At 41.5% G+C, this 26,391-nt stretch overlaps 1 protein-coding gene across 14 annotated transcripts in view; it reads right to left on the bottom strand.

The window, feature by feature from the left end:
• dachd (dachshund d) overlaps window positions 1-13,950 on the bottom strand; it is a 93,775-nt gene extending 79,825 nt beyond the window's left edge. For 3 of the 14 annotated variants that reach the window (XM_047342592.1, XM_047342597.1, XM_035174529.2), the window contains exon 1: window positions 13,090-13,947. In XM_047342592.1, coding sequence (XP_047198548.1) covers window positions 13,090-13,646 — 557 coding nt within the window. In that variant the 5' untranslated portion in view covers window positions 13,647-13,947. Of the gene's footprint in view, window positions 1-13,089 lie in introns of all 14 variants that reach the window. The other 11 variants (XM_047342593.1, XM_047342603.1, XM_047342604.1 and 8 more) reach the window with 6 other exon arrangements.
• Window positions 13,951-26,391: the final 12,441 nt, after the last annotated feature.

Here is a 26,391-nt window from a genome sequence, read left to right as displayed (position 1 = left end):
CAAAGACAGGAAATTCAGCATAGATTCCTACTTCTCTCTTTTCTCCTGCCTCTCTATACCTAACAATGCTGGTAATGGAGAGAGAACAGTGCCCGGAGCTGGCAGAGACACCTGCGACATATTTTCTCCCGCCACCCCCTCCCTGCCGCCAACACCCCGTCCACCCTCCCGCTACTCCCACCCCCTCGACATTAAAGTCCTTCACAGAAATCAGAATTTAATAAATCACCCCAGAGCCTGACAGAGTTTATCTCCGGGGGTCGCCTCCACTGTGCTGAGACTCACAGACAGACAAAGCCCGGCCCGATAAGATGTGAAATTAAATACAGTTAGCAGTTTGAGACAAAGGAGGGAGAGTGTCACACCGAGCTTTGTACAGCGTAAACGGCTGCTGGTCGGGGCACACACACACACACACACACACAGGCGTGTGCACACACTCGCACATGCAAACGCCACAGAGACAGAGGGGTGATTCATTTCAGGTTTCCTCTCACATTTAGCCTCATTTGCATCATCCACTGTCAACATATCGCCTCACCCAGATATGTTCAAGAGCTTTCATTAGACGTCCAGGGGATGACATCCTTTTTACCCAGATGCACCATTATTAATCACTAGCTCTACTCCTATGTGGACTCATCTCCATCACGGATCAAACGCTATCTGCCTGTGTTTCCTTTCATTCAGCAGACATCCCTGACACCAGCCATCACTACAGCTAAAGGAGACTTATGGGAGTGTGTTGGGGCTCAGACGACCTTATGAATGCGCCACATAAGCATTTAGTACTGAGAGGATATAAATGTGAGGATTTGTTCGACACTGGTAGGATCTGTCAGAGCAAACCTCCGGCAGCCTGGCACACACACTGCACAGCATACCGACTGGAGGGCTCTGTGAAACAATTAGCAGCACTTTAAAGAATGAAGTGCGCATTATAAAATCGCTGTCTGGCATTATAAGGAAGCGTGATTGCAATGCTTTCATACAGTAATATTATTTTCAATTAGTTGTGGTCTCCAATTCACATCAGGATATGGCCGACCTCAGCTGTTCAAAGCAGAGTTTTTCCCCTGCTCGGTAGTTAAGAGAAAGCACAGTCAGGTTTTAAGGAAGAAGCTGTGCGGGTTGTTTAATAGGCTTAGCCTGGTTGTTGGACCTGACCTTTCCCGTTAACAATACTGAGGCCGACGGGCTCGGGCCTGCTCTGTGAACACAATGACCTGTGGGTGAAGCCTAATCTTCTCCAACTCCATTCTCGCTGCTGACCAGACGGCCTTCATCCACAGACTCGCTGTTGCTCCAACTGATGTCTTCCTGCTGAGACAACAGTGCCAAGGAACTGTCAACAGGCCTGGCCCAGCGGGGGCCTCGACTGGGCCTCTCACACTGAGCCCTTCGGGGTCCACAGGCACCAACACTCAGCTCCACCAAGTGTAAGTGCTGCTCTGCAGAATCTCGAGAATGACAGGAATGCTGGGTGCCATCATGCACCCTGATAACATTCTACATCTAAGGGCATGATTAGCCGTCTTTATTCAGCCCGTCTATGGATGTGATTGATAAAACGGGCTGCTGGGCGTTGTAGGCCTGTCATTACAGCGCAGCAGCTTGTCATTTTGAATAACCTGATCCTGAACCTTTCACATAACTCAACTATTAACTACAACGTGTACAACAATGGCCATATGCAACGTCCTCAGAGGTTAGGTCAGCCTGGAGGGGCTGGGGATTCGAACCACCACCTTCCGGCTCTTCCAGGCTGCATTTCCAAGTGTCCTTGCCAAAATTGCTCCAACAAATTGCAGACAGTGTATGAATGGTGTGAGATAATAAAAGCAATGCATATGGAAGAACTTTATGAATGAAGAGAGGAATGTGACTTATACTGTAAAGTGCTTTGAGTGGTCTATAAGACTGGGAAAACACCATATACAGTAAATAAAGTCCATTAACCATACAGAGTCAGATGTGATGTAGAGTTTTATATAATGTGATTCGGTTCAAGACACATGGTGCTGCGGCAAATCTATGGGAAATGCATTTAGTTTGTTTTTTGGCACTTTTATCCCACAAACAACCGTTTTTTAAGATGCAGTTCAGACTGTGGCTGACACCCTGAGCGAGTGACTTTAAAAGTGACTTGGATGAAAAGAACAATGACGACGACTTATAAGACGCAGACTTTGACTTCTGAGCCACTGGCGGGTTCAGTGGATGAGAGACGAGGAGGAGAGGGAGGAGGATTTTAGCGAGTAAGAGCCAGTATTACTACAAGCCAGAGGTAAAGATTGACCTGCTTGACAATGCAGCTGTTACAGGGTCACTAAACCCTTTATTTCCTCAGCCTCTGAGGCAGATAGACACATGAAATAAAAACTATTTGAGAGCTTACACTTTTGGCTTATATTGTAATTTGCGCTAATGTTAATCAATAGTTTAAAATAATGAAAGAAAAGGTTCAGGCTCTGTTTTTATTCAATTGGCCCTGGATTTTTTAATTCATGTTTTTATCTGTATCAGACAACAAAGTGAACATGAAGGTTTTCAAAAAACCCTTTGAGGCTGTCTTTAAACAATCTTTAGGTCTTGGTATGTTTTTAAAGGGTGCCTGAGTCTCAATGGGTTCACCGAGTGCTACTAATAGAAGCACAGTAGACTTGTGACCTTATAGCCAAAGGCCCACTTCATCTAAAGCTCTGAGAGTCTTTGGTTTGCTCTCTATAATTATGCACCATGACAGGCTTTTTAGAGAGCAGCTGAAAAATATCAATCTACATAACATGTAGCAACAGGAGAAGCAAATAGCACAGGTTTGTAAATAGGTTTCTATCAAACGTGCCGTAGGTAAATTCGGCCACTAGGGGTCTCAATCAAAGCAATAACAAAAGACGTAGTTTGATGACATCGTGAAGCAGTGTGGGATCATGGGAGTTGTTGTCTTTACTACCATTGCTGATAAAAATCTACCTGGAGCAAATCCGGCGCAAATCATGTAGCCATCGCTGATTCGTCAGGCTCCTATCACATGACCCCGTTCCGGAAGAAATCAACCAGCATTAGCCTCAGCTGCTGATGTAGAACGCAACATGGATACTCAATTAAAATTGCGTGTGTTCAATGCCATTTTCGAACGAAAAATGTATAGTATGAATGTTACCTAAAGCGGATAGGACGCATTAAAAAGACAACCAAAATGAAACATCCCGTTACCTTGAATAAAATTGGGAATTTCTCTGGGTTTGAACGTTGTTGGAAACATTTTGGATACTGCAAGTCCACAAGCCAATGTAACAAAAAGTGTAGTCGTTACTAGAGATTTTAATGAAGAATTGTTACATATTATATCTTTTAATGTCATTGGTCTTGGGGTTTGAATGAAACACACACACACACACACACACACACACACACACACACACACACACACACACACACACACACACACACACACACACACACACACACACACACACACACACACACACACACACACACACAGCTGTGGCAGGAGTATGTGAGATCATATGTTAGAAATCAAGCAATGTCTCAGAATCCTGCTGCACCAGACACTGCAATACTTTAACTTTGTAAGTGTTGGATGTGTGCAGGTGTGTACAAGGCAGTTCATTCTTTCCTCAAATATGTTTGGTTTTATTTCCCTACATTCAAATGATGGTGTATGCTGTACAAGGTTGTTTTTTCTTCTCCGATGCGAGCAAACTACACAAAGACGCGTTTGATCTCTGAAATCCGATCTGTATTTCTAGCATTGTCTCCAGTTCCTACTGTGGCATCTTAAAGGTCAGGAGTGAAAGGCCATTTGATAACTACAGAAAGACCTTTTGGCTTTATTACACTGCCTTTCATCTCCTTTCCTGCGGAGGTTAAAACAAAGCATCGCATCCTTTGAAAAAGAGAGGATAAAATAGATCGCTTTGGAGCCTCAAGCCTTTTTGTCACTGGGGGAAGTCTGGCATCCAGTGTACAAGGAAAAGTCTAGTGGGATATGTTTCTGAGAGCGACGAGTCTTCTCAAGCACAATTAGCATATGTCCTCTCAACCTTCTACCAAACCTCTCAATGAGACCCTGAAATCCTATTGAGATATTATTACCACTCAAACGGGGCATTACACAAAACATCCAAAGCAGGTACACACACGCACACACACACACACACACGCGCACACACAATCAAAGCTCAATGACACCCACTTCCCACTGAATATTGCTTTCTTTTTAATGGTAACCTTGGGAGACGGGCTGCACCAGCGCGACACTTAACAGCCACTAGTCTGAGAAAAATGTTTTTGATATGCTTGTGTCATTTAATCATCCACATTCTGCCGAGGCTGTGCAGGACAATTTTGCAGGATATTAACTCCCAACTAAACCCTGGCTTGTATCATTTGTGGGGCCAGTCAAGCAGGAGTCCCAGGAGGAGCGGAGACTTTCTCCTCACAGTCGTAGTAATCTAAGCTTGACTGGAGCGCACGCAGACTGTCTCCCTCTCTCACACACACACACACACACACACACACACACACACACACACACACACACACACACACACACACACACACACACACACACACACACACACACACACACACACACACACACACACACACACACACACACACACACACACACAGCTTAATAGACAGGTAGAGTGAACCATAAAGGAATAAAGGTATCAGGAAATGTACGGCGCAAAGGAAGCTCTTTACTGACAGTCAGTGTGATTTGGCCGATCAAGTAACAACAATAATGGAGCTGAAATAGTACAGTAAAAGAAAACAGAAAAAAGATAATATATATATATATATGTATTCACAGATAGCAAAATTACCTCCTTTTCTTTTTATTTCCAGACAACAGTTAGAGATTGAAGAGTATTCGTAAAAATGTCACTTTAACGTGATCCATTTGGACAGCTCACATTGCTTAATGGGGTAGGAAATTCATTTTTTCTGCTGTGGAACAGACATAGTGGATGATGTGATTCTATGCAAAATATATGAAGCCATTACTAGAAAAATGCATGAGTTTCAATAGTTGAGAGAGGGGGGGGAGAACAGAAGAAGAAAAAAAAGTATCTCATTGCAGGGAGGGTATCCCTATTCTTTACCAGGGCCCATCACATACACACACACAATGCAAAAGAAAGCAAAGGCAACTGATGAAAACCATTTTTGTTCCATCACAAAGAACTAGGTCACCCTCTCATAATTGTCAATCATGCAATAAATCTCTCTGTGGCACAAATGAATACGGCATTGGAAATGAGACAAAGCTTATTGGCATGCTATGTCAGCTTGACTCAATTCATCCCCCTTTTCACACAGGACCATTCATATGTGAAGTTGTGCAAGGGTCTCTCTCTCTTTCACACTCTCCCTCTCCTTCTCTCTCTCACACACTCACAAACGCACTCTCTCTCTCTCGCTCTCCCTCTCTCTCTCTCTTTCCCTCTCTCTCTCACTGAGCATCAAACTCACACTTGCACACAAGCAAAGACTCGCACGCTCTTAATGTGAAAGTTACACGGGATTAATGTATGTGGACAGACCATTTCGGCCAAGGGCTCCTTTATTATCATAACCATGTTTATTTCCATAGAGAACATGTCTCACTGTATTTTCTGCACTAGTGTGGATTTGCTAGGAACATACACAAGTCGCTGGTACAACACATTGCTTTCAAGGCATTAGCACATGCATGGTCAGAGTCTGACAACTGGAGATCGCAGTTTGAGGGATTGTTCCTTTTTTTTGCCTCCAACAACACGATCTACGGTTTCTTTAAGTGGAAGAAACCAGCGTTCGTTTCGGAACTTAAACGCACTGACTCCTGACCGCTCCGATCACCCAGCAGCGAACCAGGTGTACAGGGGTATGCTCCGAGCCATCCGATTGGCTGCAAGCATTGACTTGACACAGCACTATACAGCTCCATCCACCAGAGGTTTGTGTCACGTCTCCGAGGACCCAACTGTCACTCTTTAAGAGGAGGGTAATAATAGCCGGGCGCCACAGCAAGTGGTGGCACAGGCGATTTTAAAGAAACATCAGGGAGACGGTGACATTTGAGTCTACGAGGAGAGAAACCCAAGCGCTGCAACCAATAAAGACTCCCACTGATATTCTCACTAGGCTTAGAGGGGGAGAGACAGAGGCAGAGAGACAGCATGAAAGGCAAAGAGAGATGTCAGTGTTAGATGAAAATGTGTTGACCTGGTGATATTGATACCCCACTCATAACCTCTACAGGTGTGCGGTGCCGTCAGGAAGCAGCCCTGGGTGTGGCGACTATCTCCATGGATAACAGCCAGAATTGCAGACCTTATCATTTTACAGTACAACGAATGAGCCGCCTGCTCCTCTTAGAACTGCTGACAACCGGAATTACTCTGGAAAATCAAGCTACTGTACAAATAATGTAGTCACACACAGCACAGGAGATCAAATAAAATCTATATATACCCCCTATATATAAAATATCGACCGTGGAAATAACGCATTTCTTGATTTTCTAATTTTAGAAATAGTCATCTGACAATCACCTCAGGATTAACGAGTGGATTTTGATTGAGCAGGTTTAGCAAGGTTAGAGTGATTTTTTTTTTTAACCAGCGTTTGAACGACAGATCTGGAACAATCTGCCGATCAGTGTCAAACGCTGTGTTGCCAGAACTCGTCATCAAGATATGACCTATAAATGTAATAAGAGAAGAGTGTGGCTCGGGTGATTTGGCTGGAAGTGGTGTTAGAAGGTACAGAGCTTACAAACATTTGCCAGGAGGATGAAAAACTATTAACTTTGGCATATAAATATTCACTCATTCCGATTTTATTTCGCATATATTTTTATATTTTGATTCCGGAATTGTACACCTGACCGTCTGAAACTCAGAAAACAGACATTAGAGATAATATCCATGTCTCGTCTGCAGGAGCTCCCTTTACGCACACTGTTAGTTTTTAATTCGACGCAACAAACCGACTGCGAAAAAAAGTGTTTCTGGCGTCTCAGTGAATTCAGACTTCACATAAATAGCTGTGGGGCCGTTTTCTTAGTTTTCTTCTTTTTTTTTTCCTCCATCAGAAGGTATTGACTGAACAGCTGCTTTGTACCACCACAGAATATGCTGCTAGTCTCAAGTGTCATTAGCTTCAGGGCTTTTCCAGCTAGCGTCAGGTAAAGATTAGATAACAATCAGCCCCTTTAATAGATACTGTTGGAGGCACTGGAGCCGTTCCTGTGCTGTGCCATTCATCTGAAGCTAACAACAGAAGAAGAGACGAGTGGAAACCGATGTCATTTCCTCCCTGGTTTTCTTCTCTGTGATGTACTGCTGAGCCGGGGCTGTTGTTAAATCACATGTAACTATTGACTCAAACGAGACGATGTACAGCGCGTCTGTCTGTGTCTGTGTGCGAGGACGTCCAACTGTGATTTGTAACTATATACGAATATAACGCACTCAATTGGAGACATTTGAAATTAATTTGACAGGCTAAATTTGAATATTTTAAGTTTTTAATTTTGCTACACTGCCATTTACAACCACTAATTCCAAACATTGTCCTATTAAACTTGACACAAGAAGTCTTTTTGAACCGTTTTAAATTCTAAGGTGTAACCACATACAGTAACGTTCGGTACATTAAAAAAAAAGGTTATACTATGTATGTGGTGTGCTGCCTCGCTGAAATTCCAAAAGTACAAAGGACTTTCTGTTGGATGACATTCCTTTCTTAATATACTTCAATTATTAAGGAGGAGTCCTGCGTATTGAGTGGAGAGCTCCAAAAACATCGACGCTGGAGAAATAACATCTGCATGTTTACTCAGGAGAAGATTCATCCCCGATAGCCCCCACGAAAATGAAGCGGCAGACAAAAAACAAGTGGAGGAAATTTGTGGAATCCCATCTGAGATTGCTTCCCTGATGGATTCCTTTTCCTGTCAGCTCAGACGAGAAATGAAGGCAGGGAAAATTAACTCCTGATACAGCCACGCTGAATTAGACAGAGAGGGAAGGGGGGGGAGGGGAAAAAAAAAACCCCTCAGACTTTTTAAGGATTCCAGCCTTGTCATTTTCAATTTTCTGCTCTTTGGACATGCTTGTATTCAGATTCCCCAACATCTATTCGCCATATCAATCCTAATTAGACAATCTGGGCCCACGAAGGATGGGAGCGGAGTTATTTGCATAATTTAATCATAAATACTCAGTGATACATATTTCCAAATGCATTTGTACAATTATCTTTTCATCCTTGGGGCAAAAGTATTAATATGATTAGGCAATAATTCTTTAAAAAAGGGGGGAAATAGGAAACTAGCAAGTGTGCACTCTTTTTTAAACTCCAGCTTTGGGCTATATGAAAAATTAATTAATTTCTGAAGAAAATCAATTTCTCTATGTGACCATATTAGACAGAGCCAGGCAAGGATCCTGCATTCCTTCCACAATCAGGAAATCTCATCTGCTCCCTCTAACTTCTGTCAGTAGCATTTAACATCCTGGTGCGAGCGTCACTGACTTTTGCTACGCTCCCTAAATGTGCTGTAATGTGAAGGAGCCCGTGAGTAAAGACAAGCTGTGGAGCGGTGGCTGGGGAGCGGAAATCAAAGTGACCCACAATCCATCGCTGCTCTGCCAGGCAATCAGCGTCCAGTGAGGAATCATAAGGTAAAAATCACTGTTAACAAATGTGGTTTAATACGCAGGATAAGTCATATTGACGGATATATTTTAAACAGCTTAAGTCTGTTGTCTATAAAAAAAATCAAAGCTAATTATCCAGCATGGTGGGGGAGAAATAGGTCATTTTAATACACTGATCAGTGAGGAAAAGACCTGACGTCGATTTTCAACCATTTCATTTTGGTGCAGGGTTTAATTGGTGATTCAAAGTGCTGCTGTCGATCCAGTAAAGGCATGCAAATAAGACAGGGGCTCGGACAACTAATGCATCCGACAGGCAAATTAACAATACAGGCCATGCAAATAGCCTCTAAATCCACAAATGGCATTAGACAGTGTCAGACAAAGCCTCTTTAACAAGTGAAATCTGTACTTTATCATAAGCTACAAGAAAATACGATCTTGAAAGTCTTAAGGAAAATTAACGTAAGGTTTGCCAGTCGAGCTGGTGTGTGGGTTTTGTTTTCTTTTATTTAAAAAATGCTTTAATTTGCACCCGTTCCAGCCGAGTGAATGTCAAGTCAATAAAGCAATTCTGATTTTCAAGGAGACTATTTGTTTGCACAAAAAAAAGAAGAAGAAAAAAAAACACTTTGCCGCCATCTGCCAACTGCACAGTTGACTTGAGCACATGTACTGTACCTAATCAAATTTAGCAGAGCCCCACTGACGGATTAAAAATGTGGAAAAAATAAAAAAGCGAGAGAACTTTAAATGTTTGTTTTTTTACTTCAATAAAGAAACAACACACAATATGAGGGGCCAATTTGACTTTCAAGAAAACTACTTGAATAGATTTGGATTTTAAACAGCTTTGTATACCATTATCTCTCGCTCCTTCTCTCCCTCTCTCTCTCTAATCAGGCATCTGTCACTCTGTTTTTGAAGTTATTATCGCCCCAGCTCCCTCTTGGATGTGGTTGCTGGGTGACGGGTATCTTAGCACCCACTCTGACTGGGAATGATTTGAATGGAATCCAGAAATCTCCCCTGAGTACCTGTAAACACATCCGTGCCTTGTAGAAAACAAATATATTATAAGAGAGCTCAGCGGAGGAGAGGAGGGAGAGAGAGACAAGCTGGCACCCTCGGTGGCAGCTCACACTGAGCGCTAAACAAAACAATTACCGTCATTTGCAAATATGTGTGTTTAGGCATAAACACTCTTGAAGTAAGAACAAGAGGGGTGATAGCTCTCGTAACACTCGCTGTCATATCAGTATCAATTAGATATATTTATTAAAAGAGGAGAAAAGTGGTTTTCGCTGTGACCTGTCACTCGTAACGTTTCAGAGTCAGATCTGTTTGACTGAACCGAGCCGGGGAAAATCTATTTAAGAAGGGCATGTAAGTGAAAAGCCGTCCCATTCCCAGTGGTGGGACATTGTCTGGGGCGTGTGGTTAACCTTCAGGGGTAGACAATGATTGTCAATTAACTGCTGCATTTCTGCGCCCCAGCATCGGATAGCCTGCCTCCACAAAGCGGACCAATGAGAGATATGCGATATCTCTGCACCGCCCCCCCCTCCCGTGTTATAATAACCTTTCAGAGAGTTCAAGTGTCACACAGCAATAAGAACCTTTTCCATCCCACCGCAGGGAAAATGAAAAGGAAAACAAGTAGCTGGAACAGAGGGCTCCTGGAGGGCCAGAGTCATAATGTAGGGGAGATTACTGAGCCTGGATCAGTGTGGGAGCAGGAGCGAACACTGCTAATCTGGCACAAGAGTCCTTATGAAAATGAAGGGGTCAAGCAATTTGAATTGAATGTTACTTTTAATTTTAAAATTATCAGTAATTACAAAAATATGCTTCTGTTGTCAAGCCAAAATGCAAACTGTTCAAACACCCAATATAAAAGTGTGTAAAAGTAATTTTTCTCAACATGAATTCTTATTTACCAACAACTAAGGGTAAGAGATGCAGCGTTGCTCTGTGATGCCTTTCACATTCTCACTGTGTGCAAAATGAGAGTTGTGTTGTTTTAGCACAATAGATGGTGGGAGGGTAAAAAACAGCATGTGAAATAGTAAGACCCATTGTACAGGAGTATTATCCACCTCATTGTTACCACTCTGCCACGGTGTAAAGAGAGCACTGACACTGTGGTAACAGAGCGAGATGAAAAGCTAAAGTATCTCAGGCAGCAGGCTGTTGTTGTGTAACCAGAGCGGGTTTAGCCGGCGAGCTCGGACGCTTGTTATCTTTACAGTAAGTCGTCGGCACCAAACGGAACAACGACTCTGGAGAGGCGACTTGTTTTCACCTGCAGGGTACAACCGGGCCCTGTTTGCTCAGAGCTGATCGTTCTGTCAGCAGCAATTCAATGACAAGACAGAGTGAAGCACACACACACACACATCCCAGCAAATAAAATCAACTTATTCTAAGTAACAGAAGCCTTTTATCCAGCGGATGCCTCACTGTTCCATGATGTAATTCTCCAAATGGGGCAGGCAGGCGAGCAGGCCAGGTCTGAGTGATTGATTTCAGCCCAGCACCAGGAGAACCTGGCTGCTTTCAGAGACAATTACAGTCCTGTCCATGTGCCCGTAATAGCCCAGCACTTTAGCGTCATTAAAGCGACGCGAGGCACTGCATTATCCTTTAACCCCCATCGCCGGCCATCCCCCCATTGACAACCCGGAGAGTTCAACCACATACTTTGTCACCTGGAGCCCCCACGCCGGGCTCTCGCGGAGGATCCCCCCACAATATGTTTCTATCTATCTACCTTGATGCTTTATGTAAATGCTGCTCAGGCAACTAAGTGCACAGGTGAGCTGTTGAGACGATGGATGCCACTGGAGTGGAAATATGGAACATAAAGGATAACGAGTGTAGACAAGAGGGAGTGTGTTTACTGACAGCAAGCACTACAGGATAATTCAATTTAAAATGCATGAAATACGTGAGAAAAAAAATACTATACATAAATAGAATTAAAATGTCCCATTCTGATGACATCTCTCTCAATGTTTGATTACTTGGTTTTGCATTTTCTGACCATGTGATTCTGGAGGATGAAGTGTATCCAACCTCATCATATATATGAATATTAATGGAGCAAAATTATAATTAAGTTTGCGAATCAATTTCAGTGTATTTCTGTACTAGTGCTTTTATTTGTTCTGCTTGTGATACTTAAATGTGCATCTAAAAGTTGAAATCATTTTCCAAGAGAGTGTGTGCTTTAAACTAGAAAAAATAAAAAATAAACTGAGACTGATAAGTGTCTCAAAGTGTTTATTGTTATTCCAAACTGATGTGGAGCCTTTTTCCCATCAGATTTGCATTTCCAGCTCATTTCTGGGTGGGTAGATCAATATGGAATCAATCATGGTGACAGGTAAGATGGTAAATTTGACCAGGCTGAACCATCCTGTGAGACTAGGCGATACATCACAGATCCAGCAGCAGCAGAACAGTAAAAATAGCTTTTAATCAAATATTGATCCCCACTTAAATCACTCCATAATAAAGCATATGAAGTGGAAAATATTTCATCTGGCAACATGAGGTTATAAGATAATTCGTGTTTGTGTGTAGATGTTTATCTCAATTACTGTGTATTCATTTGTGTTATAGATATCAAGGCATATTCTCGTTTTCTGGCTGCACGTGGTCTTTCTTTTGTGTGAGTGTATTATAACTTCTTTATGGCATGGTAGCTATCATTGCGACGATTAGTACAAAAATATCAAGTGTCATCTAATTCTATTAAAAATAATCTGAGTTTGTTTTCACTCTAAAACAAAAAAATGAAACTGAAATCATATCAACTCTGTGGCAAAGAGATAAAACCTTTTATTTCAGTTATATAAAACTCAATTTCAGGTGTTGCCTTAAATTAAAGAGTAATTGCAGTAAAGTGTGGCTCGTTAAAAACACGACAAGGCTCCTTGTTCCTCAAAGTGTCTTCGCAGTGGCAGCTCTACACCTGAAGTTTATTCTACAGCATTGTGAAACTCAGCAGAGGTGTAGCCTACATTATCGATTCATTTGTTCGCAGGCAGACAGGCTATCCATCATGGCACAGCTTTGCCCCGCACGTGTTTAAAAAAAAAACTTTCACTAAACTTTTCCCCCCTGGTGCTGCGCGCTGGCTCCTGCTTGTCCTCCAGCAGGGAACCAACCCCGCTCGTTCCCTTAATGTTCGGATGCAGTTCGACACATCCACACATGCACCCACTGTACCGATCGATTGATAAGTGCATCATGTCGCTGGAACCACTTGTTTTAAAAGCAGGGAAAATGTCTCCCCCTCTCTGGCTGCTGCTGCGCCTTTACGCACGGCTCTCCGTGGAAAGACGTGTAACCCAAAAACCCGAAATGAAACCGCCGCCGCGCGCGCGGCTCTCGCACTCACCTCGCGTTGGTGCAGTCGTTGTACAGGGTCTCGAAGTCCTTCCTGGAGATGAGTTTGCAGCGGTTCACCCCTGGCTGGATGGCGCCGAGCCCTCGGAGGATGCGGACCTGCTCCACATTGCACACCACCGGCGTGATCTCCAGCCGCTTCAGCTTGGTGTAGACGGTGTGCAGTCCCCCGACCAGGTGCTTCAGGAACAGGTCGAACGCCTGCGGAAGGCAGATGAGCTCGCAGCCGTCCACGGTGAACGAGGCCACTTTGGCACCGCGCAACTCGACCATCTTGCACTCGTTGTTTTGCGGTATGTTCTCAACAGGCGACGGGGTCGAGTACACGGGTTTGCCGGGGGGCAGCGCCGCGTTCGGGTTCGGGATGCCCGGGCTGCCGGTGGCGAGCAGCTCCGACCTGAACAGGTTCTGCCCGGGTCCGGATGGAGGCGCGAGGGATGGAGACGGCGATGAAGTTGTCGACGGCGGGGACGTGGTGGTGGAGGGAGTCGAGATCGGAGGCAGCGGCACCAGAGGAGTTGGTGGGATCAGAGCAGCCGGTACGGCCATGGTCACCTACAGGAGGGGGAAGAGAGTAGCCGAAGTTCAAAGTATAAAAACCCAGCCTGGCGAGACACCCCGAAATGAAAGAATCCACGAGAGTTTAGCTCCTCGGATAAGTTAGGGGGGGAAAGTAGAAAAGAGCTGCGCAGAAAAAGGCGTGCTGAGTGAGGGGCTTTTGGGGGGGCCGAGCGGCGGGACAATGATCAAAGATAGGAGGAGGAATGACAGGAGGAAAATGAGCTGAAAAGTGCAGCTCCGCTCTGTGGATGAGTTGTTGTTGTCACACGGTACAGAGAGGGAGGAGCTAGGGGACAGTGGGAGCCTTTGAAGAGCAGATCGCTGGCTGAAATGTTCCAGGTCTGCTCGAGATGTTGCATCGTTGATTCCACGCGTCAGGGATCCGGGTTAGATCAGATCAGATCCGGGCAAAATTAAATTCTGCATGTTTTACCCCCTGCACCTGTAATTCCAGTTGAGTTGTTTCTGCTCCATACACCTGCTGTCCAACAGTGGGCAAACACATCCACACACACACTGTTCCTGCAAGCACCATCATGTTTAGAGGAATCTATTTGCACTTTTCATTCAGGCATCAAGATTTGTATAACTTACACTTTTCTATTTTCTGATTGTTTTTATGAGTCACTGTCCAAGGTGCACCATATCTGGGGGAGGGGAAATGTGCCTCATCGAATTTGTCCTCTCTCTGGTGCTTGTATTTGCACAAACAGCGTGTCCATAGAATGTTGTAATAATAATAATAATAATAATAATAATAATAATAATAATAAACTTATAGCACCTTTCAAAATAAAGATACAGGTTGCTTTACAGGTTAAAAATGAAAATATTTAAGGGAAACAACAGTTGGAAACAATAAGACACAAGTTCAAAGCAATCTGAAGATCACACAGCAATAGAGCACAGATGGAGAAATGAAAAAATGTTATACGTGAGAAAAAGAGTAAAAACAAGATTAGATAAAACATTATAAAATGATTAAAATAGACGGCGAGATCAGAACTAGGAGAAAGCTCACCTGTAAACATGTGTCTTTAAGAGAGATTTGAGAGAGGATATGGAGTTTGCCGGATGCATCTCCTCAGGGTGACTGTTCATATGTTGTGTAACAGCATAACACAACACGAGGCAATGGTTTAGATTGCAGCGTATATTGCACATAAGTACAAATGAAAGTTTGAGTGTGTGACGGCCCTCCCTGAGCAGACCTGTCCCTGCAGCAGCCTGATAGGAGGAGTGTGACTCACCTCACCTGGTCTGTCTGCTCTGTATGAGCTTGTAGGATTCAGCCCGTCTTTCTTCTCCCTCACGGCTTCCACGGTGTTTGAGTGTAGTTGTAATTTGATTCCTGCATTTAAATTTCCTCTTCATTTCTTTGAATAAACGTTTTTTAGTTAAAAATCATGTGTGGTCCTGCCTTCTTTGTCCAGCCTTGAGCCGGGCTGTGACAACTGCAATCACTGATCTCCAGCAGAAATAGTGATATCATCATATCAGTAATATCGTACTACATGTGCAGTGCTTCATCTCAGCAGTTGTCTTCTTACGTTCCATTTCAAATGCAATACTCAAACTATAAAAGCACTCAGAAGAGCACAAATCTCCGCCGAGGCCTCACAGTCTCCTTAAATTCAATCAAGCCGCACCAAATTTCACAAACTAATGGATATACAAGTCCCCTAAATATGTCGAATCTTTTCATCTAGATCCATGAAATATTCTCTTGGTGAGAATGTCAAAAACACCCAATGTCACAATGTTAAAGAATTGGTTCTTCCCTGATCCATAACACATCCTTCCACCAGGTTTTGTGGTGATCCATGCAGTGGTTTTTGTGTAATGCTGCTTAATAACAAACAAATAAATACAGATTTTACTATTTTTTATAGTTTAAAATTTGCAGATGAGCAGGTGAACATATCAAACACTGTGTCCTCAATATTCTTACTGAATTAAAATTTGCTCTTGATAAAGAGACAAAATAAAACTTTAATTTTGCCAGAGCCAATTACATTTAAGAATTTGAGATGGTGTGAGGAAAATGGCAAATACCTAAAAATCGACTTTTAGACACAGACAATAAAGATGCTACTGTCAACTTTAAACATGGTTCACATACTTCAGAACAGCAGCTTGTTTAAGGGTTGTACCGTTTTTACGACGCTGAGGAGTGAACAAAGCTCAGCCCAGCTGGAACGTGAACTCTCCAACTTTCCATCAATCTCAATTTTCGGACAGTACGGGGAAGGGGGATGAAGGCAGAGAGGGAGGAAACGCACCAGCGAACCGAAGGGTCAAGTTCATGTACAGTAACAGCAGCTTCGCACATGTATTTAACCCCCGTGGTGCATCACGGTGCGTTTTCTTCCAGATCCAACAGTTGGTGTAACACTTCAGGTAAAGATGCAGTGGAGTTATCCCCAAGTCAAACAGGCCATAAAAGCAATGCATCCTATTTAAATCAGGGTATAGGTGTGTGGGGTTTTTTGTTTGTTATTTAAGATGTGGCAGAAAACCACAAGTGTACTAACACAACTCTGATTCGCAGGGAGTTTGTGTCACATTTTGCAGAAATTAAAGCAATGTTTCATGAGTCGGCACAATTGTAAATGTTTGAACCTTCCGTACGTCAACTTTGAAGCGCCTGCGTTTCCTTATATGTCCAATCAGCCGGCAGATCTGGAGACACGTCTATGAAGCAGTGTCGCATTCTCCCTCATATTCTCTGTCTTTCTGTTGTCCTGTTGTGTCAGATCAGCTTTAAGATAAGCAGTGTGCCATTTCAAAATTATCATTCAGGGAAAGAGGTAGCTTGTAGTGTAAAATCAATAGCTGCTTAAAATTCATTGCCAGGCAATCCATTTGCCCTTTATGTTGCTAACCTTTCACTTAAATATGCACCATATTAAGATTTCATTATATACAATGAATGTCACAACAGTTTGCCCACTATTTCTCTTGTTTGCATGGGTTAACTGCAAATCATTGTGCTTGTAATGTCTGAAAGATGATTTTCATTAAGGTTATGTCGGGGGAAAAAAGGAAAGACGGAAATACATGAGCATTAGGAGCCTAATAGGTATTAAAAGGCACCACAGGATATGTATGATGTTTTAGATACAAAGGCCTTTCAACAGACTGGGTGGGCTGCATGTGTTTGACCCCAGTTATGAAAACATGGTACCACACAAAAATGCAAGTCTGTGTATTGGTGCAGTAATTTACCCAAGAGTACTTGTTGATATAATTCAAGAAAAAAAGCAGTACATGTAAAAGTCATGCATGGGAACCTATCTGAAAAGGAAATAGTTTACTAGGAAAACTGTACTTGCAAGAAAAATGTGTCACATATTTCCTTCGGGCAAAGTGGAACAAAGTAGCGGCAGTTTAAAAATGTCCTTTGCAATAGTTGGAAATTAGCAGCGTGAATGAAGTTTGCAGCGTGACTGAACTAAGTCGCTTAACAATTAGGAATTTTCCCTCAAAGTACACAGAAGTACAGTACACGCGGGCAAGATTGCGGTAAACAAATGACTGTGTCAAAATGTAATCACCCAGGATGATGTATGGCATCAGGAAAGTGTTTGAAAACGTACAGATATGGGACAAGACTTGTGTATGATCAATGACACAGTATATTGTTTGATGTAATAATTTATTCACCCCATAAAGCCTTGATAAAACAATGTTGAAAAGCAATTTAAATTGAATTCATTTAAATGTCAATTCTCATGGTTAGGATTTTTCTATAATTGGCTATTTAATTAAAATAATTTTCATAGTCATTAATACAGCCAGCAACTTGTAGCGCGCTGACGTGTTTTAATTACATGGTATTAACAAAATTGATATGCTTTAGAAAGCATGGTGAATAAGAAATAATTAGACCAATCATACATCATCCTCTTATGGACATTAAGTGTATCACAATATAATTGATGAACTTAAAAAACGAGAGAGATAAATAACTTTAATTGTACAGACTTGGTGTACAGAGCTGGGAACAAAGAATCATACTCACGATGTATTATATTTCAGAGGCAATTCATTATCTGTAACATCACTTAGCTCCGTGTGCCCAGCACTCTCCTCTAACCTATGATTACATGACATTTGAAAGCAGTGATACCGTGTAGTCTTTTAAAAATGTCCTCTTACCTAGTCTGCATAAATCTTCAAACTGTTTTTTTTTTTTCTGCATCGGCAAATAAGGGGGAGAAGGAGCGGCCGCCTCAGACGTAGGAATAATTTAGATGCTCGGAATTAAGCACTTATTGATCATGAATATTTGTTTCTCGAAGGTTACTCTGCTTTGACCCCATCTATCCTTAGACACCGTCCAACACAAACATGCCACTTGGGGTAACAGGGTGGTGTCAGAGAGCACTCACGCTGACGGTGGAGGGTGTGTGATGATATTCTGCACCGGCCACATTGTGAATTAAAGTGCAGGCTCGCTCTTGCTGTTCAGTTACCGAGACTCAAGTGATGATTTTCTGTAATCTTTCTATCAGAACTGCTGATTTCAAAGTCAGAATGCGATCCTGTGACAGTCCACATTAACAGTCCACAAAGTTGAAACGACGAGTCACTGTTTGTTTCACTGTAAATTGAATATTTCGGATAGAGATTATAGATTTGGACTTTTGGTGCAAAAACAAGGCATCTGAAAAGCCACCCTGTAATCTGGAAAAGTTTGATGGGTGTCTTTGATCATTTTCTGACACAATATACACCCGCTGGTTCAAACACAAGCAGATAAGTCAACAATGAATGCTATGGCACTAAGTAGAAGCCAAAGAGTCATACACAAGGTTGTTTAATTCTTATAGTAGAAATATAAAAGGAAAAAGCTAGTAATTTGACATCCTTAAATTATTTATTTGTCTTTAAACATAGTTAAAGACTCACCCTGTAGCGCTGGCTCCCCACATACGGAGAGTCCTCGAGCAGTGGGTGCAGGTTCGGTTCCGACCAGGCCCTTCGCTGCGCCTCTTCAGTCTCTCTCCCCATTTCACGCTTTAAATGTCCTGTCAATAAAGAAGAAATGCCCCAAAATATCTTTAAAAAAACCCAGTTAAAGAAAGATTACTGGCTCCGCCCCTTAAGCCGCATCCACACCAAATATGAATGTGTACTTTCCCCAGCCCAGGCCACACTCAGAAATTAATTTAGTAGTTTTTGTGTAATCCTGCAAACAAATAAGCCGACGAGAACAGTGCTCAGAGAGCAAATACCTGCGTCAAGGCTAATGCCCTTGCTCGCCATGTTAAAAAAACTTGAATGGATTTGCTATCGCTATACCCTTCCATTCAATTTCGTAGAAATCACTTCAGTAGTTCATGTCCTATCCTGCTAGGTCTCAAATACCAATGAAAACCTGACCACTTTGGTAGAGATAATAATAATCTTTAGTTTCAGCTCTAGTCAATATAAAGTGAAAGTCACTTAAAGCCTGTAAAGCATATTGAAAACAGCACAAGTTGACCACCGTGACCAAAGATACAAGAATTTCATGCAAAAGAACGCATACCTCTGCCAAGGGATACCAGTCACTCATAAACACTCGTAAATATCAGTCCTCTAAATATATCTAATCGTGTTCATCAAGATCCACACACTATTCCCTTGGAAATCTGTGGAAATATCCAAAAAGCCCCATCTCACGATGTTAAAGAACGTGTGTCCGCCCCTTTGTCCAGATCCATGCCAAATATCATTGGCTTCTATCTTGGCCCATGTCCAATCCTTCCACCAAGTTTCATGGAAATCTGGTCTGTAGTTTTTGTGTGATACTGCTGACAAACAAACCAACCAACAAATAAATTGAAAGGGGAGGAAAACCTAACGTCATTGCCGGATTTAACAATGAAAAACAAAAAATAACTTGACAAAAGTTGTTGAAATTGTCTGACAGGAAATCTACGCCAGCTGTATCGAATTCTTTGTGATGGATCAACATTTCTTCAAGTGCAAGGCCGTGATAGAATAAGTTCATTTTAAACAAACCCTTGTTTCGACACTTGCACGATTACAGTTACTCCGAGTTAACTTACAGACAGTGCACTGTAAACAGGGGTAAAGCACGTGAACAGTCTTCTGCCTCTTGATACAAGTGCAAAAGGACTTGGATTCAGATGAGCTAATGAAATGCACCTTCACACAGAGTTTGTCAAATAACAGCTTTATGGTAATATAACTGCTCAAAAGAGGAGAAAATGGAGTTCACTCCCTTTTCAAAGAGCCCCCATCACCGATAGTCCCACAATTACAGTAGTCACGGCCCACATCCTGCGGTACTTCATTTGATGCCACGCAGCTTCCAATATAACTGGGGTGCACGAAACAGAGAGATTTGTGGATATCTAAATTGCAAAAGCAGAAACCTGTATAAACAGCGGTAATTACCGGGCCATTGACAGTCTCTCAGTGTTGTGCTCATTCTGCCACAGCCGCAGTGATTAAAATGAATCCTCATCGACTTCTCCATTAAAGCGCTGGCAGGAGCGATCCCGTGACCTTTCCCCATTGATTGAACATAACAATCACAATTCAATTGTAATGCAAAGAGAACATTTGTTATAATGTACATGAGATGCATGAGCCATTTCCTGGGAGCGGGGAAGGGTAATCAATGGAGTGACTCTTGGCGTGATGCAAGGAGAATGAGGCTGTGTTTGGAGGCCTAATTCATACAGCCTGCAGTGTATGATGGAAGGCAATGATATGCATGTAAACACTCTGATTTCTCCCTGCTCATCGTTCGATAGGATAACAACAAATCCTCATTTCTACGTCCGTGTGACTGCCCCCGTGCACTCCGCCGTGATTGGCAGTGATGTACGTGCACAAACAGCCCGGTACACTTCCGATTCAATCTGAGATCGGAGTTTCATTCATGTATCACGCCGCGCGTTATCTCCGAGAAAACGCCAACTGCCATCTTTCAAGGGAACGCGACTTAATGTAACATCATGTGACTTCAGGGACAACAGACCGTTATCGCGACACTCGTAGAATCACTAAGCAGAAGACTGAGAACCCACATAAACCTGCACACTGCTCAATCTTTAACGCGGCGATACTGTACGTTCTCGTGACAGTCAGGCAAGGACAGGCTTGTAAAACCGTAATTACTAATGATTAGCCAAACTCGAGCGAGTGAAACCGCAACTTACGCGATCCATGCACCAGAGTAAAGGAGAATAAAGCATGATAGGCATAACAACCCATCACCATTCAGTGCCATTTTAAAAGCTGCGCTCGATGGTGTCTTTCAAAAACTGTCTTATGAAGAGTGTATGCGAATGATGTCCTTAAGGGATTTCTTTTTAGAATCAGGAGATTATAGTTTACACGGACATTAAACAGATTAAACCAGGCAGCTCTCTAAAGGCAGTTTATCTAATGGAGAAAATGTGGTATGCTAATTGAGAAATTCCGATGGTAAAATTATATTTAAACCCCTCTCTCTCTCTCACTCACTCAGCCTCCCTCTCTGCTGGAGGATTTTAGTTTGGCTTGATGAAATCAAATGGCTAATCACAGCCATAAGCTGCGAGACGTTAGCTGAGCGAAACAGTGTTTGCCGTGCTAAAAGGTAATTGTCTCGGAAAACTTCATCGATGACAGATTCAATTCCATTTGGTAAATGTTTAATAAATGCTGTACAAACAGGCAGGCCTATCTCGCTGTGCTTAGAAAACAAAGGGAAACTTTAATTGCTTTAATCATCCCGAGCTTTGACGTTGTTATTGGCCTTAAAAATAGCAGTTAACAGAAACTGTCCTGCTGAGGAAATTGAACCACATTTGGAAAACGATCCGCAATTAAGATAGGGGCATCCCGGGCAGCGAGGTCCAGCAGGATTGTTGTGACTAGGAAAAACATTCCAAGTCATACAAAGCTATTCAATTAACAGAAGGACCCAAGGAAAACAACCTCCCTATTATGTATCACTTACTTTAATCAGATTGAAAGCGATTGTATTCCTTTTTGAAAATCCCTTAACACAAACACGTTAATTAACAGATAGGAGGGTGGAAAGATGTATTTTTCATTAGAGGGTGAAATAATGTTCCCCTTTAACATCAAGGAAAATCAACTGCTTACTGCAGTTAAACCAGTCAGCGGTGTAAATTCCCTGCCAGCATTTTTATTTAAAACCTCATTAATGTGTTTCAACCCAGCATAGCTGTACCTTTAATCTGCACTAAAAGGAAATAATGCGTTTCCTGCTTTATTTACCAGCCTGACTTAACAAGTGTTCCTGTACAATTAGAATTCTTAATAGATCTGGAAACAAAAGGACTTTGAAGGTGGGAAAGTGCTGACATTATTTCACAGGGGAAAAACACTCTTGAGAAAAAAGATCTGCTGTAAATGTAGTTTCCTGGAACACAGGCGCACTGCAATGTTGGTCTCTCTCATTAGAAATGCCATGCACAGGACATAAATCAAGGCCCGTAAAACATTTCATTGCCACACAACACTAAATTACACACTTGCTGGTTTGCCATACTGATTGTGTTTAAAGATTGTAATTTTACTTTATTCCCATTAAATCTATGCAGGGTTTTACAATCCATAAACAGAGTATCTGTAATAAAAGTTAATAAATGTCAGAATTTGCATTTGGAAAAAAACACCCCCCACTACATTTTTTTTTTGCAAATATCAATCTATGAACCTTTCAGGGTTTCGTCAAACAAAATGCTAATTGTACCTTTAGGAATTTAGGAGACAAGTGACATGAAATTAGATGCAATGTCCTTTGGAATCAAGAGATCTGCTAAACTGGAATACATTAAGTGTGAGGCCAAAGCCAAGTGGAGGAGGACTGTTTTTGGTACAGAACAAAATAAAACAGATTATATGTTGTTTTATAACGAGCAGTGACAGGATATACATCATATATCCACAAAAACTGAACATTGAAACCTTTATGAAGGAGGGATCTATTGCAGACCTGTTGTATTAGAGTGGATTAGTTTTACCTGGGAGCATATATTTGTGTAATAAATAGGAATCCTGCAGTTTTCTATTGGTCCATGTGTAATTTAATGACAGTTAAGTAATAAAAACATCAGTTTTTTTGCCATTTGACCCTTTTGTTAGTTTGGACTAGTTCTCTTCATTTCCCTTTTCCTCTTCTCATGACTGAATTATATTGGTATAACATACTTGGACTTGGTCATGGTAACGTTACACATGAGACATTTCAAAACAAGGCTGTCATGTTGTAAAAATCAAGCTCACATGTTGTTTGTGCCTTATTAGGATCAATCCATGCAGGGTTTTTTCCAAGCAACCTCCGGTGTTATGACAGGAGCAAAGGTGGAATTTAGGTGACAGGTGACATAGAAGTCTCCTGCATTTTGTCTCTTTGTGCTGTTTGTTTACTGTTTGAAACAAATGGTCATTAGGGACAAACAACCTATTAGTAGTGAAGGTTGAAAGACTTGTTGTTCAGAAGGCTTGGACTTGGATAATAGAGACAATCTTATAGAGACAATGTTATGTGGGGACATTCTTCACTGACTTGGCTAATGGCTAAGAGGATGAAACCTCATTCAGAAGGAGAATTCCTGAGGAAATCTAAAAAACAGACAAAGTTAAAGTGTTGGTTTGAACGAACACATGCAACATATTTGCACATAATATTGAAGACACTAAAGGACACCACAAGAAATTTCCACTTTTTCTCCCTGGCCTGCAATAAAACAACAGACATAACAAATAACAATCTAGCCATCTTCGTCTGTGTGATTACTGCCAAGTTTGGTACCAGGGAGGATTTCCTGTCTTTGCAAGCCATGCGAGGCATGACCAAAGGTGAGGATTAGTGTGAGCAAGTTGTTTTGGCGCAAAAGCAACTGTGAGTAGCATCATTATCACCTGACATCAGACGCCTCGTCAAAGAGATACAGCTCCAGCTGGTGTATTAGAGAGGGTAGAGTGTTATATGTGTTCAATAATTTACTATGGACCACGAATGTTGTAAAAATTGAAATGGCTCTTGATAGGAAAGAGGTTCCCCACCACTGGCTTTCTGTGTGGGACAGAATGATTGAAAATATTCTTCTGTGTTTAAGATAAGGTTAATAGTTAATGATAAGGTTGTCATTTATTTCTTAATTATTGCAGAACATTAGGTAGGTTGTGTACATTTTGATTATATTGTTTTGAGAGATTTAAACTCGATAACAGGAGTTCTGCAGTTTTGAACAATCTTGATTATATAATCGCAGAAATGTAGTAAATTGTATTTTACAGATGAACTTTTTGATTCTTTCAGTTACTGTTTCATGTATGTATTATTATTTATTGTTGCCACTGTTCAGGTTCAACAGTCCCACTTCATTCTCCTACTTCATTTCATACATATATCAAATCACACATTACATTAAAGCCAGACCATCAACCACACAAAAGTCATGCAACATGATCTCGTCCTAACTTTAGTCACCAATTCAAAAAAATATAATACACACTTTAATAGTTCTACATAATAAATTAGCTTATACATCATCTTTGATGAGCATCATGAACTAATGATATTTGACAAAAAGGCTTCTAATGTTCGAATGTTGTACTCTGACACCATTTGACATTTCAAATTAAAATCAGATTTGAAAGGCATTATCATGGACACTTGTGTAATCACGTCACTTATTCAGTGACTAGTCATTTTTGTAATTAATGAGGAATGATTAATGTTTTTCTGTGGTCATACCATTTGATATGTAACACTAACCCTAAATGACAACACCCTATAAAGGTCACTTAATGTAGCTTAAGGCAGAAATGTCACTAAAACCATATCAACACAAAGAAATGTCCAACTCCTGAAGGAAATATTACACATATTATAGGATCTATGCTATAGGATCTATAGGAGTTGCTAAATTCCTCATGCTATATTCACCAGCTATTCACTAGGACTTTAATATGGATTGTTAAGGTCTAGTTTAGGTCCTACCCATCATGCACATAAGATCATTGCATCATTAACATGGAATAAACTTCATATAATTCCCCCGTTAGACAAACCAAGCTCAACACAAGCTGCTCACCAGTTCAACAGGCTGTTAAAATGAAAGGGACCAGTGATGTGTGCAGCCACATCACCGATTCCATACTGTGTCACATGGTCATGTTAATGTTTATTTATTATGATCACCATATGATGCTGATATCATGATGCATGATATGATAGTAAAAAATTATATTAGGAGTTGGTATAAGAAGCCATTCTTCATTTTAGTATCAAAGCCGCAATACATCAAAAAGTCGTGGCAGGGCAGCGCCACGTGCCATCATATCTCACAGTTTGCAGTAGGTCACTATGCTCTGGTGACTTCATAAACTATGCATCCAACAACAATGATTATTCATGTCATTCTTCAAACATCCTTGAGAGGATCTCGATGCAGCAGCGATTCAACCTTTCGTATTAATTCAAGCTTGGCTAAGAATGTACCATCTGGGCCCTTGTACTTCATGATTAATGCCGAGTAGTTGATTCATATGTGCAACTGGAGTTTAATAAACAAGGATTTCAGAGTTAAATGGCACATACAAATGCTCGGGATGAACACATTCATAGTATCTAATTTGTGTTCTTGGTAATAAAGCCCGCTCATGATTGCTCACTACAATCATCTCCAAGATACACAAATATGGGGATTTGGTGATTAACATAATGTGTTTCTTCCACAGGGAAAATAATCCTACAATTCTAAGATGCCTTCAGACATATGTACATAAGATTCTTTATTTGGTCCAAATTAACTTACTACTGGTACAGCATGATTAAAACTGGCTTAAATAAATAATTACGACACATCATTGTGCAGATTAAGCACCGACAAACTTTTCCCTTTTAAAGCGATGTTGTTTGTACTAGACGTCGTGGCTTTGGCAAACAAAATTAACTTTGTAATCCTTCTCTTAGCCACATTCGCTCAGTCCATTTCAATGTCACAGCACAGGCGGCATGAGTGGAGGCATCAGGGCTGCTCATAGTATCCTGATGAGACAGAGAGGTAGCACACAACAGTGACCTCTACAGGAACACCCCAACACATCAACTGCTGCTGAAACACTTGCTGATGCATTATAGAGTTTTGTTTTATTTATTATGTTTTCACGCAATCAGGAGCACGAAGGTTGTTCTCATATCTTTATTTATTTATAGTATTTATTCATTAAATGATTTAGTTTTCTTTTACTTTTTTTCTTTTAAATGCTTTGAAATAACAATCATTGTATTTTTACTTTGGGTTCCTTGGATGTCACTTAAAAGACCAATGGTTGCACGATCCAAAAAAAAAGGTCCAAAACTGTTTATGTTTAGACCAATATACAAAAATTGAATGATCTAAATATTGTTTTACAGAATGTCTTTACTTTAAGGTATCATGTCGTAGATGACAGTTTTACTATAAGCTGCACATAGCAAAAGATCAAGAGGCCGACAGACATTATTAAAAGGTGTAAGGCAAACAGGTGAATGCTGCTGCATATTAAAAAAAAAAAAAGAAGAAAAGTACTGCCGTCACACATCCCAGCCTGTCTGCTTTTAGCTGGAGACAAAGAACAGTGCCGAGCAGTGTCTTTAGTGTTATAGAGGAGGAATGGGAGGGTGCCAAGCCACGCAGACCACAGCCAAGTGCAGGATCACAGAGGAGGAATGAATGATGCTCAGATAAGGGACAAAGTAAAGAGG

Source organism: Hippoglossus stenolepis, chromosome 13, assembly GCF_022539355.2.
Source record: "Hippoglossus stenolepis isolate QCI-W04-F060 chromosome 13, HSTE1.2, whole genome shotgun sequence".
Taxonomy (NCBI): domain Eukaryota; kingdom Metazoa; phylum Chordata; class Actinopteri; order Pleuronectiformes; family Pleuronectidae; genus Hippoglossus; species Hippoglossus stenolepis.
Note: the sequence above shows the minus strand (reverse complement) of the source record. Positions and strands in the feature narration are given on the sequence as shown.